This window comes from Hippocampus guttulatus, chromosome 8 (assembly GCF_054856545.1).
Source record: "Hippocampus guttulatus isolate MCC_2025c chromosome 8, RoL_Hgut_1.0, whole genome shotgun sequence".
Taxonomy (NCBI): domain Eukaryota; kingdom Metazoa; phylum Chordata; class Actinopteri; order Syngnathiformes; family Syngnathidae; genus Hippocampus; species Hippocampus guttulatus.
The window spans coordinates 7,586,999-7,605,470 of record NC_141268.1 but is presented as its reverse complement, the minus strand read 5'-3'; the positions used below and the strand labels follow the sequence as shown (position 1 = coordinate 7,605,470).

At 43.6% G+C, this 18,472-nt stretch overlaps 1 protein-coding gene across 2 annotated transcripts in view; it reads left to right on the top strand.

Annotated features, from left to right (window-relative positions):
* The window catches only part of LOC147200988 (plexin-A2-like), a 126,669-nt gene that overhangs the window by 103,487 nt on the left and 4,710 nt on the right, over positions 1–18,472 (top strand). The window contains exons 19-31 of one of the 2 annotated variants that reach the window (XR_015101581.1): positions 916–1,059; positions 4,051–4,285; positions 4,591–4,733; positions 5,993–6,261; positions 9,603–9,669; positions 10,427–10,573; positions 12,189–12,348; positions 13,538–13,641; positions 14,792–14,888; positions 15,246–15,445; positions 15,875–16,044; positions 17,260–17,464; positions 18,053–18,203. Coding sequence is in view for 1 of the 2 variants with exons in the window: in XM_086117424.1 (XP_085973550.1) it covers positions 916–1,059; positions 4,051–4,285; positions 4,591–4,733; positions 5,993–6,261; positions 9,603–9,669; positions 10,427–10,573; positions 12,189–12,348; positions 13,538–13,641; positions 14,792–14,888; positions 15,246–15,445; positions 15,875–16,044; positions 17,260–17,472; positions 18,053–18,203 (2,100 nt within the window). In the remaining variant the exon portion in view is untranslated. Of the gene's footprint in view, positions 1–915; positions 1,060–4,050; positions 4,286–4,590; positions 4,734–5,992; positions 6,262–9,602; positions 9,670–10,426; positions 10,574–12,188; positions 12,349–13,537; positions 13,642–14,791; positions 14,889–15,245; positions 15,446–15,874; positions 16,045–17,259; positions 17,473–18,052; positions 18,204–18,472 lie in introns of both variants that reach the window. The other variant, XM_086117424.1, reaches the window with a different exon arrangement.

Sequence of the window (18,472 nt, the reverse complement as noted above, 5' to 3'; positions counted from 1 at the left end):
AAACCAATTTTGACATAGTTTCCCTTTAATACGTTGCGCTGTTTCACTCAGAAACCAACAGGTTGCTTAGTAACAGCAGAGTCAGAAATACAGTATATAACGACAATTGTCCTTGGGGTTAGAGGAGCTTACTTTTGCGCCATTAAATTTAGCAGACACAAACTTGACGACCCGTATCCTGAATTGAAAATAAAAGTAAAAATATGGTTTGACCACAGCATTTGTTCAGTGGCCAACACAAAATGTCTGCAATGGAAATATTGATCAGTTAAGTGCTTTTCCCATCACTGATGACGGCAACGGCCCAAAGATGCATTATGTTCCTGGAATATCAAAGTGTCCCTTCGAGGATCAATAAACCAAATCCCATTAAGTCGTCTTCCAATCAGGTTTCAAGATCACAACATAATTGGCTGCTTCCTCATGCATCGCTCACAAAAAGCGTCAAGGAGCAACAGCGGCTGGTCCTTTTTAATTGGCGTCCATTTTGGCTTGCGGTATTTATTGTTTCCCACTTGAATGAATGACTGAAATACAATGAATTCATATTAATCATATCCTGAACCCTTTTCAAAGGTGGATTTAAGGATTATGTGCAAATGTGAGACTTTTTATGGATTAGGGAACCAGGTATAATCTTTCAAATTATTCTTCAAAAGGGTGGATGAGTAGAAGTCACCGAAATTTGCATTGTGAATGTTTAATTGAAATCGGAACACGGTAAACAACATTAAATTCAGGCGCTCTTTCATTTTGCAAAATAGGTTTTTAAGAATTAGCCCAGATACATTCTTATCCACGGTGATCATTTATATGCTAATGCAATTCAGCAGTAATCAAATTAGCAGCCCCAGGCTGTAACTGCTTCACAGTGAGTGAAATCTCTGCGATGTTTTTCTCTTTTCGATGATGCAGGGTCGCAACCTGGTGCCGATGGCGTCGGGCGGCGCCCGCTTGAACTACACGGTGTTGATTGGAGACACGCCCTGCTCCCTCACAGTGTCCGACACCCAGCTACTCTGCGAGCCGCCCAACCTCACCGGCCAGCACAAAGTCCTGGTCAGTCTAATACTTGTCGCCGTCTGCCATTGTGTCTCATTACTTGCTTGGTGTGGATGTGGGTCAGTGCACATTTGCCATGTTGGTGCGTTTTGTAGGTCAACGAAAGGCTTTGTCTCTTCTCATTGTGTGTCATTTACGGTCCGCTTGCCAGCCAATTACAACAGCACTTTGCCCTGCAGAATTATTGACAGGCGCCCTTGCACAAATTGGGAATAGAGCTTGAAAACCACATCAGCAACAAAACAAATCTCAAGCGACTAAAGTTTTCCAAAGCCTACAAGGCCACAGGCAAAAGAAACAATCCATGGCGGCAGTTTATTTCTCCTGCTACGCGGCATCTTACTTTTTTATTGTTAGAGGGGATTTTTGAAAAGTTGATAGCCAATAAAGAACCCATGGCAACCCATGGAGGGGAGGTTTGCTACTACCAATTGGTCTATTGGTTGCAAAGCGGAAAAAAAAATCAATAAAACTTCAGCATTATTCCTCTGTTGAAAGAAGAAGTATATTGATAATGAATACAGTATAAAATTGCTTGGATAGAAAATATTCTAAGCCACTTTAACGAAGCAATATGTCCTGTGGTCGCTGAGTTGTTGTTGTTGTTTTTTTTGTATAGTGTTATCGCTACAAAGTGTCTGGTTCATGATGTAGTTCTGTTCCTATGGCAGTAACATAGTCCACATTTGTACAAAATGAATATACAATTCCACACACTCCTGTTTAAGTGTGAGATTTTTGTTGAAACAAAAACATGAGCCCAAAACAAATAATTTCAAAACGTCTGACTATTAACGTGACCTATAACCAGTACCACAAAACAGAATTTCATTCGAAATCTTTTTCACATAGCAAGTAAAAATAAACTGAGATTGTGGTTCCGCAAGTGTACATACCCTTGTAAAACTGGGATGGGGCTGTGGGGAGTGAGCAGACACCTGCCAACATTTAATGTTCCTCTGATTAACTCCAAGTTAATTATAGATTTTCTAGTAGGCTTTCCCTTTTTTATTTTTTGCTGTTCATAATTCCGACCTTGTCCAAGGCCCCAGGCCCAATTGCAGAAATTTGAGGGATGAGCAGTGTTGGGTTTGCGCCAAACATTCCTTCTGCGTTTATGGCAGAAAAAAAAGATTAGCCTTGGTTTTGTACACACATTTTCCCATGTGGGGAAGACTTGCGAGTGCAGTAGTAAAGTCATCATTATAGTAAATACAGTATTTGGACAAAAAAATAATACAATACAGTCAAACCTCGGTTTTCGTCCATAATCCGTTCCAGAAGGCTGTTCGAAAACTGAATTGTTCGAAAACCGAAACCACGCTCTTTTTAAAATAAAAATGTTTACTGAACACGTCTGCTCACAATGGAAAGCAACACGAGGAAGCGTCACTTCCTCGTCTACCCGAGGAAGCGTCACTTCCTAGTGTAAGGAAGGCGAGAGGAGTTAAATGGTGCATTCAAGTGTGCTCAGTTTGTTCGAGAAACAAAATTTGTTCGTCATCCAAGGCATAAAAAACTCGAAATTTTTGGTCGAAAACCAAATTGGTCGAGAACCGAGACGTTCGAAAACCGAGGTTTGACTGTGTTTGCAACTGTGAGCGACTAGAACAAAATAAAAAAAATGCCCGTTTCCACGTCGTATGCAATGGCACTTTACAGTGTGTAACACTTGTAAGAGTTTATTTGGGTTTCCTGAGTAATGCTGAGGCAAAATGGAGTACACCACTTGGCTGCAAACAGAAGATGCTCAAATGAACCAATCTCAACAACAGCAGGTCCTCCATTTGTAACAGACTTCCCTTCTTAAGGTGGAGAAGTCACTCAAATACGCCACAATCTCATGAACGGCGGAGTCACAAACACAGTAAATATTTATATTAAAGCCATCTAGGCCGCTGATCTCCAACAAGCAGTCCGTGGGCCAGTAGCGGTCCTCGGCCCGTTGGGACCGCACCGCACAGAGACAGACCTGTGAGCAAATTTGCTCCATCGAAGGTGACGTGGGAAATGTGCGCAACTCTAGTCAATCGGAGTCCTCCTTTTAACCTTGGTTGAAAAGTTGAAATAAACAGAATCCACCAAGAAATGAAAGAGGAAGCAGTAAACAGAAAGTAATAAGGAACAAATTGACCAAATGTACATGGAAACGCGCAGCTGACGGGCAGCCATGACTTCCAAAGATTTTATTTTGACAAGAGAAGTTCGGTATCTCCAGAGCAACGTGGAGGAGGAAGCTGTTTATGCATGCTATGTCCAAAACAAGACAGTACTGTCAACCTGTTGAATCATTTAAACTAGTAGCACCCAAGTGATCAAGTGGCAAGCATGAAAAAAGGCCAGCAGAGTTTGCACAGCCTGCCCACGTAAACATTAGCAGTTTCGTCGCTAATAACTAGCCGGCAGCCACCGGATGAAAGCACCAATCAATCGTGTACCATTTCCAAGTAGCAATGATGCTAACGCCGTCTGTAGGGTCGTAACTTCAAAAATGAATATGTTTACATTTTAAGGTGTATTTATTGTTCCTAATGGGTCCATTTATTCGTAGTTTAATGTGTTACTTTATTTTACATTAGTTGTGCAGTAAAGCAACGCTGTTTGAAAGGAATGAATGTTAATAAAATGTTCACTTACTCTATAATTATCTTTGTTGTCAGTACCGGTGCTTTAAAACTGGCCATTTGAGGCAATAGGGGGGAAAAAATGGTTGCCGGTCTACAATCAGCATGTACTTGTCTCAAGTGGTCCGTGACACAAAAAAAGTTGGGGACCACTGCTCGAGGCCATACAGTATATACTGTATAATGTCGCCAAAACAAAAACTAAGTACAGTGGCGCCTGATTGTGCCACGTTATAACTTATTCTTGCGCTGATGTGCAAATTCGTTTATGGCAAGGCATAGCAGGCAAGGTTGTAAACCCCCAACTCAACAATTTTAAACAGATTTTTTCCTTGGGTGTGCTACACTATTCTGCATTGTCCAGGTCCAAGTGGGAGGACTTCATATCTCTCCAGGAGAAGTCCACATCCGCTCTGACAGCCTCCTCACACTGCCCGGTATCATGAGCATCACTGCCGGTGGAGGGCTACTGCTGGTGGTGGTCGTCATCGTCCTGCTCGCCTACAGACGGAAATCGCACGAGAACGACTTGACACTGAAGCGGCTGCAGCTGCAGATGGACAACCTGGAGTCTCGAGTGGCTTTGGAGTGCAAGGAGGGTGAGGGATACTGATGGGGAATAAGCGAGGCATGGGAAGGCATGACACCAAAGCCCTGGGTCATAGGAAAGTAGCAATTTGTCAAGCAAGAATGTTGAAGTGATACACCTCAACTGAGAAGCAGAAATCTTTGTTTATTAAAGAGGAGCTACGTTTAGCCTGGATTGTTGGTAGAAATTAGGGAGAAACTGTTTTTACAGGCAGTGTAAAAAGGGCTTGTGATTGACTCGCAATCCGACCATGGTGTCGTCGTGATATAATTAATTTGAATCCCAAAATAATGACTCTATTTCTGCTTTGTGAAGCCTTCGCTGAGCTGCAGACCGACATCAATGAGCTGACAAGTGATCTGGACCGGGCCGGCATCCCCTATTTGGACTACCGCACTTATGCAATGAGGGTTCTCTTCCCTGGCATTGATGACCATCCTGTGCTCAGAGACCTGGAGGTGAGATGCATCTAAGGTAACATTTTAAATCCCTCGCATCTTGACCTTCAATCTCTGGTATACAATGGTGGAGATAGCTAGAGTATTCTTGGGCCGCGGCTGTCATAGTGCTGTCAAACAGAGGGACATAAGCAAACGCTAGCTGGCACTTGGCGGTTTGTCTTGGGTTTGTTTCATGTCGCAGCAGCTGGTGGAGTTTGCAGCCTCAGCGACTCACAGCAGTGCAGTCATATCATTCACTGCGGCCGCCAATCCATCGCATCTTTCAAAACTTTTCAAAAGATACTGTTTGTAGTTATTCTAAGGGTCCACTTGATGTGGTTTTCCCTGTAAAATTCAGTTTGTGCATTTTGGGGAGAACACTGCCTTGAGTGATGACCATTTCCATTCTAAAAGTCAAACAAAATGATTACTTTCACACTATCGCAAGCAAATAACATGGTCGAGAAGTCTCTGTTTGTCATACCCTCCACAGTCATCGTTTGAATGATGTTTGATGGAATTAGTAGAAAGCATTTTCGGGCAGCTGAAAGATACATCTTTGTTTACAAGAGCACAAGGTAAAAGTTTTGTTTTTGATTTTCACTTTTTTGTCGTTGTTGTTTTGTCCCCCATCCAAAACAACAATCAAAAAATAAAATAAACACCACCTGAACCCAAATTTTACAGAGGAGCCAGAGACAATTTGGTGCAGAAGCAGATAAAATAATCTAATATCACAACCGTCACAGTCCCCTGGAAGAACCAGCGGCGGGAGAGGCATTGGAAACAAAACTTCTCGTGTGTGAAAGCTGACACACAGTTTGCATTTCCGCCACCAGACCGTATTTTAGACACCCCCACAAAAAATCCACTTTCAACACTGCTTATCCTGAACAGGTCATGGGTGGGTGCTGGAGCCTATCCTAGCTGACTTTGGGCGAAAGGCACACTACACCCCGAATTGGTCACCAGGGCACATTTTGAGATGAACAACCACTCACACCCACATTCACACCATCAATGAGTGGGAACCGATCTCATGTGGCTTGCACACAAGTCCGGCGAGTGTCCCACTTCACCATCAGTGAAGATTGCAAACATGTCTCCATCCTAAATAAAAGCAAACCACTATTTTTACATTCTCATGCAATCTGTTGTCTCCATCCTGAGAGTTTTAAGTCACAGTGTATCTCTGGTATAAATCCAAAGTTCTCGAAAGGCTTCTGCTCCCTCAGTAACGCAATCATGCAAAGAACGCGATGGGATGATGTGTGCAGGTGCCGGGGAGCGGACAGGCGAGTGTGGAGAAAGCCTTGAAGCAGTTTGCGCAGCTGGTGAACAACAAAGTGTTCCTGTTGACGTTTATCCGCACGCTGGAACTGCAGCGTTCGTTCTCCATGCGGGACCGGGGCTACGTGGCCTCGCTCATCATGACGGCACTACAGGGGCGGCTAGAGTACGCCACTGACATCCTCAAACATCTGCTATCGGACCTGATAGAGCGCAACCTGGAGAGCAAGAACCACCCCAAGCTGTTGCTGCGCAGGTAAAACTGAATGGAAAATTCAATTTCACAAAAGTCACGTCACTCCAAAACAAATGGAAGATTGTGCTGATTTTTAAATGACGTGCTTCTTGAAGGTGAAGGCTTTTCAACGTTATAACAAAAAATGTGTGAGTCAGCCCTCAGTCTCTTTTCATTGCAGATGTTCTAAGCGTCCACAATAGATGCTGTGTGAATAAAAAGCTTCACAAACGCGCGCATCTCCCATCCATCTCGGACAACTTTTCCCATTTTATATTAAAAAGAAAAAATCTGACTATTTCACTCTTCTGCCTGCCACAATACATCGCTGCCTTAGATAGATGTAGAAACCTAGGGTGGAACCTCTAGTTACCAACTGAATTACCGTAGTTATGTCAGCCCATTTGTAACTTCAAATCCGATTAATCCATTCCAGCATCCCCAATTAAGTCGCATTTACCATTTTTTTTAAACCAGTGAGTGCTTAAACACAAATGTATCGCAATATAGAAATAAGTAAAAAGAAACACTGTCTTAAAAAAAATTAAAGAAAACACTTAAACTCATTCAGTACCAGCCAATTCTAAACCAAGTCTGAAAAGACATACAAAAACGTCTTAGGGAGTGAATGAGTTTTAAAAAGCATGACAACAATTTAGTGATCGTTAACTTTACCAAGAGGAGAAAAATGGGCAGAGCATTACAGTTCCTCCTTTGAAAAGTCTTCTTGCATAATAACATTATTATGTCTGGTTATTTTCTAATTCGTTAGTTGATTTTAGCACACCATTTCAGGGAAGTGGCCTTTTTCTACTCAAAAGAATCAGTAAGTGAGATTTCACGTTGTCATTAAATAAATAATAATAATTCACTAAATAATATTTTAGTGAATTAATCTTTTAATTCATTAAAATATTATTTTGATAATTTGTTAAATTTTTTCATTGCCAAGCTCAATTTATCACCAGTGAGTACTTTCTCCTTTGTCTAATAAAAATCACAACACATCCGCAGCCTAGTTACAAAATGCGAGAGGAAGAGCACACATCTTTCTGCTCCTGTATGACAAGCACTTTCAATAACACCCCCTTTAGCAGTGTCCCTTTTTTTGAAGGCCTATTCTGATGGCTTGTCCTGTAAGGACTATACTACCATTTTGACTTGATTTCTACTGAAACTCGGGATGCGGTTGCTCAGCCAAATCGAAGGCCATCCAACATTTTCCTTTGTTCTTTTGCAATCAGGACATTTTCCCCCCCCCACGCTGACTGCCAGCGTTTTACGCTCCAGTGCTGCAAAGCATAGACCCAGCTAGCATACGGGACCAGAATGAAGGGTTCTGGGCCTTCACTGAGCAACTTAATAATCATGATCTGACATCATTCTGTGTCATAAACCAAGCTTTGATGCACATAAGGCTCATCCAAACCAGAAGCTGAATGTAGCTGAAACAATTAGATACAAATAAACTCACTCATCATCGAGCCTGTGAAAAAGCTTTCAGCGGTGAATCTAAAATCGGATTGGCTAAAACACGAACCAGCAATTTCAGTGATGTGTGGGTGTGGTCAACGCCTGCACTCAAGATTGTGAAGGCTTTGGTTGAAATAATATTTGCATGGCACACACATCAAAGCTAAACACTAATGGGACAATCAATAAATAAATAAATGAATAAATAATGACTGGAAGCCATGTCGCCAAGACACATGCGATGAAAGGAAGACTCAAGACTGTTTTGACCATTTCATGTAAGTTGTCAATGTGTTTCTGGTAGTGTTTGGGCCAGCACAGAAGGTCTTGAAGGCCCTGATGGCATGCCACTGCTTAATGTAAATACATAATTTTCGTATCCATTAATTATATAGCGACACTTGGGGGGGGGGGGGGGCCTCAAAAAAACCTTTTGGTAATATTTGTTCTCTCACACACACACTAACACACACACACACTAACACACACACACAAAACCCCTCCCCTCACTGGCCCCATCTTGAAGTTTTTGAGAAACCACTGTGCCAATCAGAGATGTAAGGTGTGTTCATCCGGTACTTGCTTCCAAATTGCGCAACTTCCTGTTCAATCTCCGGCATGGTTCTTTGAGAGTTTTTGTATGTCTTGTCATTTTGCTACATTACATTTCACGTTATCTTAGCCATGAACATGGCTTCTCCATCTTCTCCTGATCTTCTTGCTCAGCGTGTGGCATGCCGAGCTCTTCATCCTCCTTCGGTGACAACAATACGCAACTTTTGCTTTTTTGCTGCCATGGAGGCAAGGATTAGTTACGGTTTTCAATAGCTCGGAGCTAGTCTTCGGGTGAGCTTGAAGCTGTTTTCACACTGAGGCAGGTACAATGATGTCATCAATGAGCATGATCACAATCGGTCGGTAAAGTCCAAATCTAAACCACAGGCCAGATTTTTCCCATCAACCACATATTTGCAGCACAGCTCGGTCCCGATTAGTATGGCACTATTTTGAGGGCCATCCTGGAATGAAATCCCACCTATAAACTCGCCTCTTTCAGCACCACTCGTCTTTAAGCATTGATAATTCATCACGCATTGTTCTTCCTAGTCTCGGCTCTTTCCCTGCGCTTCTGATGGATGAGTAACTAGGTCAAGTTGAAGGCAGGCCAGCCTCTTTTCAGCAGTGTCGAACCACTATTTCAGAACCTGAGTTGTCGAGGCGCCTGAGCAGACAGGTGAACGACAGCTGTAGTTCCAGTGATGGAAAAAGTCAGGATGGACTGGAACGGAATGACAACCTAATGGGGGAGAGCGAGTACAGCGGCGGCTGAGTCCTTGTCAGTCTCGCTTATCTTCCATGTGCCACTCATGAAATATTTGTCCGCTCTTTCCGATGTCACCTTTCCTCCCGCCTCTTTGGCTATCTCCAGATTGTTTTCCCAGCGGCGAGGCAAGCCTGCTGAATGCTTAATGACTCGTTTCTTCACCGCGGGGGCGCCGTCAATCTGAAGCGAAACTCATTAAAAAGAAGTAAACAGTGCGCAAAGACATCTGGACACATGTTCAAGCAGCCGAGTGGCAACGCACGGCCATCATCCCTCCTGAAGATGATGTCACTGGCACGCACACACGCGTACACACACACACACACACACACACACACACACACACACAGAAAGCAAAGCGCTCTTGCTCTTCTCAGGCCAAGGAAATGGATTACGAATATTATGCCCCTGCCCCCCTGCCGTCTGCCTATGTTGCATCTTTAGACTCCAGAGCTGTCAGGCTCTTCTTCATTGAATTATTTTTTTTAATTAACCAAGAGCACTCAAAGCTCTCCTCTGGAAATGACCGCCCCCCCCATTTTTTTTTTTTGTTTTTGCTTTGCAGAACTGAGTCAGTGGCGGAGAAGATGCTGACCAACTGGTTTGCCTTCTTGCTCCACAAGTTTCTTAAGGTAAGAAAACAATTCTCTCACAACAGGCAATACATGTCAAATTCAGAACTTTTTCCGTCGTCAAAATGATAGTCGTACCGTATCATTTTTGGGCATCTCTCAAATGAAGGAGTTGGTGGGGCTAAGTCACCAACTTTATTTTAGGTGCTCCAAGCGCCTTCGCTGTAGTTGCCCCCCCCCCGCCCAAAAAAATACTGGTAGGATATTTAAAACATGCACTTGCGCTCCTGTGACCAAATTAAATTTTCACTAGCACACGCTGAAAAGTTTACCGCATTTACGAGGATATCAGTCGCAGTATCGAGCCCTGCAATTTTCTCATAAACATTGGTATAATCGTAAATATTTTCCCTAATTTAAAATGACGGCTATGCCCCTGCAGGGATAGACTAGGGTGTGTTCCCTTATTCTGATTATGTCACCAACATACTAAGCGGAACCCTGTCGGAAACCAAGCGCCACCTGTAATCAGCCAAGGTAATCAATCGAACGGCTATTCCATGACGCCATGCAATTTACGTAGCTGGCGCAGCTATCGGCAAACACACCACACGATAAAAACACAGCCAGACAGACCGACCAACTTATTTTCTCAAAACCATTACAGTGCATGATACTGGAGAACTCATCCACCCGCTGAAACACATTTGCTAACTTCCAGAGAAGCTTATCATCTCTCCTCATCTTCAACTTTTCCTTTCCCATTTTTCTCTCACACCTCTCCCCCTAATCCACGGCGTGGGCCGAAACAAAAAAGGAGTCTGCCGGCGAACCCCTCTTCATGCTGTTCTGTGCCATCAAACAGCAAATGGAGAAGGGACCCATCGATGCCATCACTGGCGAGGCGCGTTACTCCCTCAGCGAGGACAAACTCATCCGACAGCAGACGGAATATAAGACGCTGGTGAGTCACAAAAGCGAGGAAAAGGCTGGGAGAAAAAAATAAAAAATGCAACCGATCGACTTGATTCAAATTTCACTATTTCTTGTGTAAACCCACCAGTTGGGGGAAAAATTAACTGATCAATCGGTCAAGTGGACAACGCATCTTACAGCTCAGGATGCTTAAATGATGCCGTGACTTAATAATACACCCAAGTACATGTGCAATATGTTAGATGAGTGACATGGCTGTTCACATTTTGAATCCCCTCAAGCCTACAATATATGTTTTGCATTCACCTCTCTAGCATCAAGAGAGCGTGACCGTGCATGATGGTATTTTTAAGTTGCTCACTATTCTAAAGCGATGCCAAGATTGGCATAAACATTGCACCGCATCGTTTGTGTTTTTTCCCCCCCGCTCTGCTCCTTTCAGCCTCTTTGAGACGGTGATGAGGACAGGCGGGAGAGGGCGGGGGCGAGAGCTTGTTTTGTTCTCATGATGCGGGGAGAGCAATGGTCATGTCACTCATGAAGAGAGAAACAGAGAGCAAGAAGGAGAAAAGGAGGCAGAAAAAACCCCGGAACAAATGGCCATTTAGTCAATGCCAAAAATAGACGATAACGCAGCATTTTATGAAGACCATAATCCACGCCAAGACTTTGAAAGTGTTCAACAATTATCTTCGTCTGCATAATGCATTAGGAAACAAATCTATAGTCTCACTTTACATGGACTTTAAATAGAAATTGAGAACTTAGCCTTGCACATGAATACAGCCCAAATGTCTAACAAGAATTTCTTATACAAGTAATTTACATGTATGTATGATGCATTCTCAATTACATTAATAATGCATCATTGTGCAGACTCCATGATAGTAACAACAGCATAGAACAACAGTCCAGCAAATTCATGGAAGAAAAGGTAACATTTTTTGCTTTGGATGGAATTTAGACACACTCGCAGCACTCTCCGACGGTAGAAAGAAATTGCACAAGCACAACAACAGCCGGCGAGCTTAGTAAAAGGGACAATGGAAAACTGCCGCTGCTTTTGATTTGAGTTTGCCGCTAAGGTTAGCGAGCGCTTTGACATTTCTACAAGAATCGAAAAATAGAGACAGTCATGTCTGGGTTGTGTTTTTTGTTTTTGTTTTTTCTCTCAAGGATTTCATCTAATTGGACAAAGCCGAGGTCCGTGTTTGCATACTTAAGTGCAAATAATGACACACGACGACGATGAGATCATTACAAAAAAATGAGTCATAAATGTCCAAGTGGTTCTGGCAGCCTGCTTGGTAATTCAGCAATGATGATGCGGTCCGATGGCTCGCTTAATATGAGACTGCCTGTTCAACTCCGGTTCATCAGCATAACTAACTTTTCCCCCAAGTTTCCGCTGGCGGCAGGATGACACCTCTGTGATCACGGTGTCAGGCAGTCGGAGAGTGTCTCATTACTTGTTTAAAGCCTCTGCCAAAGCTGTACAGCCACATCCTGGAGGTGTGAAATTACATTTCTGCCCCTGAGATCCCCTCTACTGGGATACTCGAAAGAGGAGCGGCTAATGAAAAGGGCTTAGCCGGGGAGAGTCACAGCCGCCTCTTTCTCTCCTCTCTGTATCGTATGGCCAGACGCTGAGTTGCGTGAACGCCGACAATGAGAACAGTCCGGAGATCGTCGTCAAGGTGCTCAACTGTGACACCATTACCCAGGTGAAGGAGAAGATCCTCGATGCCGTGTACAAGAACATGCCCTGCTCCCAGCGACCGCAAGCTAACGACATGGACCTAGGTGAGAATTCTGGAAACTTGAAATTCCTCCAACATCCTTTGCAACAATCCTGCTATGTTCATTTCTTAGCGGCAGGAATAATGATATTGGGTCATACCACCCAGGAAAAAAAATAGACTGCCTCCATCCATTATGAAATTGGACACTTGATTGACATACAGGGCAGCATATCCGTTTTATGGCTCATCGCACATGCGCATACAAGGGCACGAACTGACAAAACTAGCAGTTTCCATTTTGTTCAGTTTTGTAACAACTCTAAATGTAATAATAAAATATAAAAATGATCTAGGGAACAAATAAGCCAATTTTTTTTTTTTTCCAGACAGAGTAAGAGGAGGATTTTTGTTTTGCGGCGTCCTCCGTGACGGGGCATCTCGGACTGGCTGCAGATGTCGCTCGCATTCTGCAAAAGTGCAACACTATTTTACGAGCAGACTTAAATCCTTACGGCAGCCATTAGTGAATTTGCTTTACTTTACAAGTTCTGACTGTCTGACTGCAGGTCCATGATTGTGATTGGATGAGCAAGTGTCCGAATGTGATTGGATTAATGAGTCACGGGTTGGGCCCGTGTCCCAAGGACAGCAGGGGGCGTCAATAAAGGAAAATCAGTAAGATTGTGTTTGGGCACAACAAGTTGACAATTGGAAAAAAAAAGGTTGGCAGTTTTTGTTATATTTGAGGACAGACTTATATATTTTGCAAAGAGGTGTGCCGGTCTCATTGACACACCGCTGCTAATTTGCAAGGCAAAACAAATCTCTTTTGATTTCTGCAAGGCATCCGAATGCATGATTGGCAATTAATCGACCTCAAGTACAAGCAAGATTGCAGAGTGGTAAAGTCGTCTTTGTCAACTAGCAACACAACAGGAGGTTTAATGATCTAACCCGATTCCAGCTCCCGATGTCTCTCGCTCGGCCGTGCCTTTTGAAGTCGGCGGACTTCAAACACGTGGATATTACAGTATGTGCAGGAATTATTTGTTTCTGAAAATATAAAGCAACCAAGAAACTATGACGGGAGTGTTACACCAACTGTGTCGGCCAGAAAGCAGCATGTTAATTGGATGCCCAAGGACCACATTGACCAAGTCAATTTATGGACATGAGATCAGCTAGGTAACGGTCCAACAGCCCTCTTGGATGTGACCCATTTTTTGGGTGATTTTCTCCACACACTACAGAGTGGCGTCAGGGCAGGTCGGCTCGTGTCGTTCTTCAGGATGAAGACATCACCACCAAGATCGAGGGTGATTGGAAAAGACTCAACACACTCCTTCACTACCAGGTGTGCAAAAAAAAAAAAAAACAGAAGAGGAACCAACCGAAAGAATGATTTTTTTTCAAATCTTTTTAAGTTGTTGCTCAAGGAAATCTCGGTACACACAAACCGTTCACGGAGGACAAATCATTATTCAATGTTACCCGTTGTACATTTCTTCCTTCAGTTTATAAACACATGTACACTCTCTCTTTCTGGCAAGAGAGGATATTCATTTCTCTTATTTGGCAAAAGTGTAGTTTTGCTCTTTTAATTCTAATCTATCGGGTGTTGAAACACCATGCATCCATTTTCTCATCTGCTAATGCTTACGAGGGTCGCGGGCGTGCTGGAGCCTATCCCAGCTGCCTTCGGGCAGGAGGCGCAGGACACCCTGAACTGGTTGACAGCAAATCGCAGGGAATACAGAAACAAACAATCATTCACCCTCACAACCACACCTTGGGACAAAAGTGTTCCATTAACCTGTCATCCATGATTTTGGAATGTGGGAGGAGTTTTCTTCATGGTATGGGGTTGGGTGAACAACGCAAGATTTTTCTGTATTTGACTACGATATTATGAAAGTCAAATTGATTTATCGATGATGTCATGCATATTTTTCAGCACAGTACAGTGGGCCCCAGCTTTTTTTGTGCCATGGACTGATTCACATCGAGAAATATACAAAGATCGGACATAGAAACAAATAATTAAAAATTCAATTCGCCATTGCACTAAATGCAGTTATTTGAATGTTTCGCTCTCACAGACAAGACGGATACACAGACAACTAATGCAAACACAAATTTGATTCACCGTCAACGTTGTTTGCGACAACACAAACCAATGTCTCACCACTCGTGTCGCTTTATGAAACTGAAAGCGACACGTTTGTCATGACAACTTCACGATCTTCGCCTAGCGACAACAGCGGACCAGAGAGTCCACAGATTGGCCCATTGGAAGTCAAGATGCCAAAAACCTCATTTGGAACTTCAACCCATTTGCAACCTCAACCCTTTAAACTTTGACGACTTGAACAGTAAAGTCGACTGTAGTTGGTTCAACCCCATCTTTTTCGGGATGCAGTCTAGCGTACACCGACTATCATTCAGCACTGTGATGCAACTGCCAGCATATACAAAAAGTCAAGCACCTACCTTTGATTGTCCAGGTGACAGATCGCTGCGTGGTGGCGTTGGTGCCCAAACAGATGTCGTCGTTCAACATCCCATGCTCAGCCAGCTTCCCAAGAAGTATCAGCAGATATGGTCAGTACTGTCAACGAAAAACAAATGTACCGCGATTTGTAACAATCCACCAGGGCAACAGTATCATTTCCAGACGGGCAGCTGTTGATCAAGATCGGTCCTTCATAACAACGACATGGTCCTGAGAAGATAAACCCACATGATTCAAAAATCAACTGGGAGCTTTCATTTACAAAGTTTAAAAGTGTGAATGGCGAAGCGCATGAAGCTCAACACACAGCATGGTGAACCAAAGTCAAATCAAGAAATCCCATTGCTATGTAGAGATCAGTCAGAGTGTTGCAAAACGGGATGGCACGATAGTCTTGAGTGAACAAAATGCCAACTGTCAATGAAACTGACAATTTGACCCTCCAGGCGTGGACATCCCCTTCCGCTCCACACCCACCAGCCCCGACAGCCCTCACTCCCGCGTGCCCATGCTGACACCCGACCTGGAGAGCGGGGTCAAAGTTTGGCACTTGGTCAAGAACCACGAGCACGGAGACCAGAAGGAAGGCGAGCGAGGCAGCAAAATGGTGTCAGAGATTTACCTCACCAGGCTCTTGGCGACAAAGGCACGTATCACGAGTAATGTCATCATCAATATGCATTTACTTTAATTTAATTTCCAATGTTTTTTTTTGTTTTTTTGAAATGTGTCTATCATGTGTTATTGTAGTACTTCCATGTTTTTAATTACGGTACATATACACCGGTAATAATTTATGTATTGATTTCCTATAGATTTTTAAATTCTACTTGAGCTTACTTACATATTCATTTTGTAACAGATTTTTTAAGATTAATACATTTTCACTGAAACAATATTTTAATACATAAACTGCACTAAACACACCAAAAATCGGAATATTTTTGACAATAAAACTTAAGTCTTGATGTAGATCCATTACATACGTATTTGAGATCCATCCATCCAATAATGGCATTCACAGACTAAGGATCAGAATCCAAAAAGGATAATTCTGTGTTAATGTTCTCTTCAGGGCACGCTGCAGAAATTTGTGGATGACCTGTTCGAGACACTTTTTAGCACCGTGTGCCGGGGCACCGCCCTGCCGCTCGCCATCAAATACATGTTTGACTTTCTGGACGAGCAGGCCGACAGACACGGGATCTACGACACGGATGTCCGCCATACCTGGAAGAGCAACTGGTGAGTGTCGTGTTTTCCCAAGTGATCCTCCGCTGCAATGGACTTTACAAATCACCAGAGGAGTACCTTTTTGTTGCTGCTCTACGGCTGACTTACAGGCAAAGAGGACGGCAACGCCTCATTTGCCTGCTAACACTCGAATGCATATAACTATTTAGATTTGAATAATCTCGACAAAGCTCTCCAGTGAAGAGGGTGAATGGTAAAACACAACCAGATGAAGATTGTTTATGATTTACTGACGACTGGTCTAAGGTGGACCCAGATTGCAGAGATGAGCACCAGCTCAGGTGCAACCATGAGGGCAAGCGCTACAGAAGATGGATGAATGGGAATATTCTTCTCATTCACTGAATGTGACCGTATTATATTTGCTTTTTTTTAATGTGAATTTTGTGATCATATTCATGATACCATATTACATTTCGTTTCCCACCTGTCTCAGCTAAACGAGTGTTGGTGTTTTCTTACATCAACATGCGTAACATTATTTGCAAATTCATCAAATATTTGAGCACTTTGCATTTTGCAATTTTTAAGACTTGTCAGTTATTTTAAGAAAAAATGTGCCTTTATTTTGGAGGGGGGGGGGGGGGGTCAAAATGAAGTCTTTATGCAACTGTCCACTGGAGAAACCGTTGTTCCTGAAAGGGTTAGTTACATGTTTGAAATCCGTCCAGGTGGCCCGGTGGTCCAGTGATTAGCGACGGGGTTCAATTCCAGCTCCGGCCTCCCTGTGTAGAGTTTGCATGTTCTCCCGGGCCTGCGGGGGTTTTCTCCGGGTACTCCGTTTTCCTCCCACATTCCGATTGAACACTCTAAATTGTCCCTAGGTGTGGGCGTCATGGTTGTTTGTCTGTGTGTGCCCTGGCAACCGGTTCAGGGTGTCCCCCACCTCGTGCCCGAAGACGGCTGGGATAGGCTCCAGTACCCCCCGTGACTCTTGTGAGGACAAGCGGAACGGAAAATGGATGGATGGATGGAAATCTCGATAACTCTTTCTCCTCTTATCCAATTGCAGGACAACCAAGTCATTAACACCAATGGACAATTTAGATTCTTCCGTGAATCTAACATGCATGTTTTTGGAATGTGGAAGGAAGTCGGAATGCACAATGAAAATATTTGATATTTGAAAATATCCCATGTCACTCGATATTTCATCTAAACAGAAACTGTTCCACACTACATCTTTCTTCCCTGTGCTATTCCCAGCCTTCCCCTGCGCTTCTGGGTGAACGTGATCAAGAACCCGCAGTTTGTCTTTGACATTCATAAGAGCAGCATCACGGATGCCTGCCTGTCCGTGGTGGCTCAGACCTTCATGGACTCGTGCTCCACCTCTGAGCACCGGCTGGGCAAAGACTCGCCCTCCACCAAGCTGCTTTACGCCAAGGACATCCCGCACTACAAAAGCTGGGTAGAAAGGTATCCATTTCTGTGTGTGACTAAATATATCTCGGTGTAAAAAGCTCCTCAATAAAAGATCGGTTGGATGTGACATGCACACTGATCGCTTCCGCAACAGGGTCAGATTAAAAATGAATGCCAATATGTTAGCATTGTGTGATTTATTAATAGCATTTGGTTTGATGCATGCTGCAACATGTTCGGTGTTACTGTTCCTGCTGGCTTCATGTGCACTGAACCCTTTCATGCAGCCTGAAACCTGATAACATGATAAGCTGCCCACTGTAGTATCCGCTGTCCCTGAAAGGGTTAATTAAGATTTTTTTTTCCCTCAACATTGCAACTACAGTTTCAAATACAATTTTTTAAGGTCCTCTGACAATGTTTTTTTTAAACACAAGCTGTCACAAGTTGTCTGCTCTTGGCACTCGGTGTAAATAAAATGCAATTACACAAACCCATGCGCGCACCAATGAGTGAATTCACGATTGTCCTGCTCTAGCGCCTCCGATGTAAATCAACCGCTGTGGACGCAGACGACTGGAAGAGGAAAAAAAAAAGATTGCCCACGTCTAACAGTGCGCCTCTCCCGTTTCAGGTACTACGCGGACATCAACCGCCTGCCTGCCATCAGTGATCAGGACATGAATGCCTATCTGGCTGAGCAGGCGCGCCTCCACTCCAGCGAGTTCAATGCGCTCAGTGCCCTCCACGAGATCTACAGCTACGTCAGCAAATACAGCCAGGAGGTGAGGACTAGTGTGGCACAGAGACGGAAAATGCGACGACGAAATTGCTCATCATTATGGCATCTGCAACTTTCAACAGTGACCTTCAAGCGCACACATATAGCCCAACCTTGGTCAGAGAAAAAGGCCCTTTCACAATGCCTGCGTGTTCTGTATAAACAACACTGACGCGGAATAGAGTGACAAAGCTGACGTGGATTAATAAAGGTTATCTTATCTTGCTGTCAGAATATCGGTGAAACTTGTTTTGGAGAGTTGGTGTACAATGA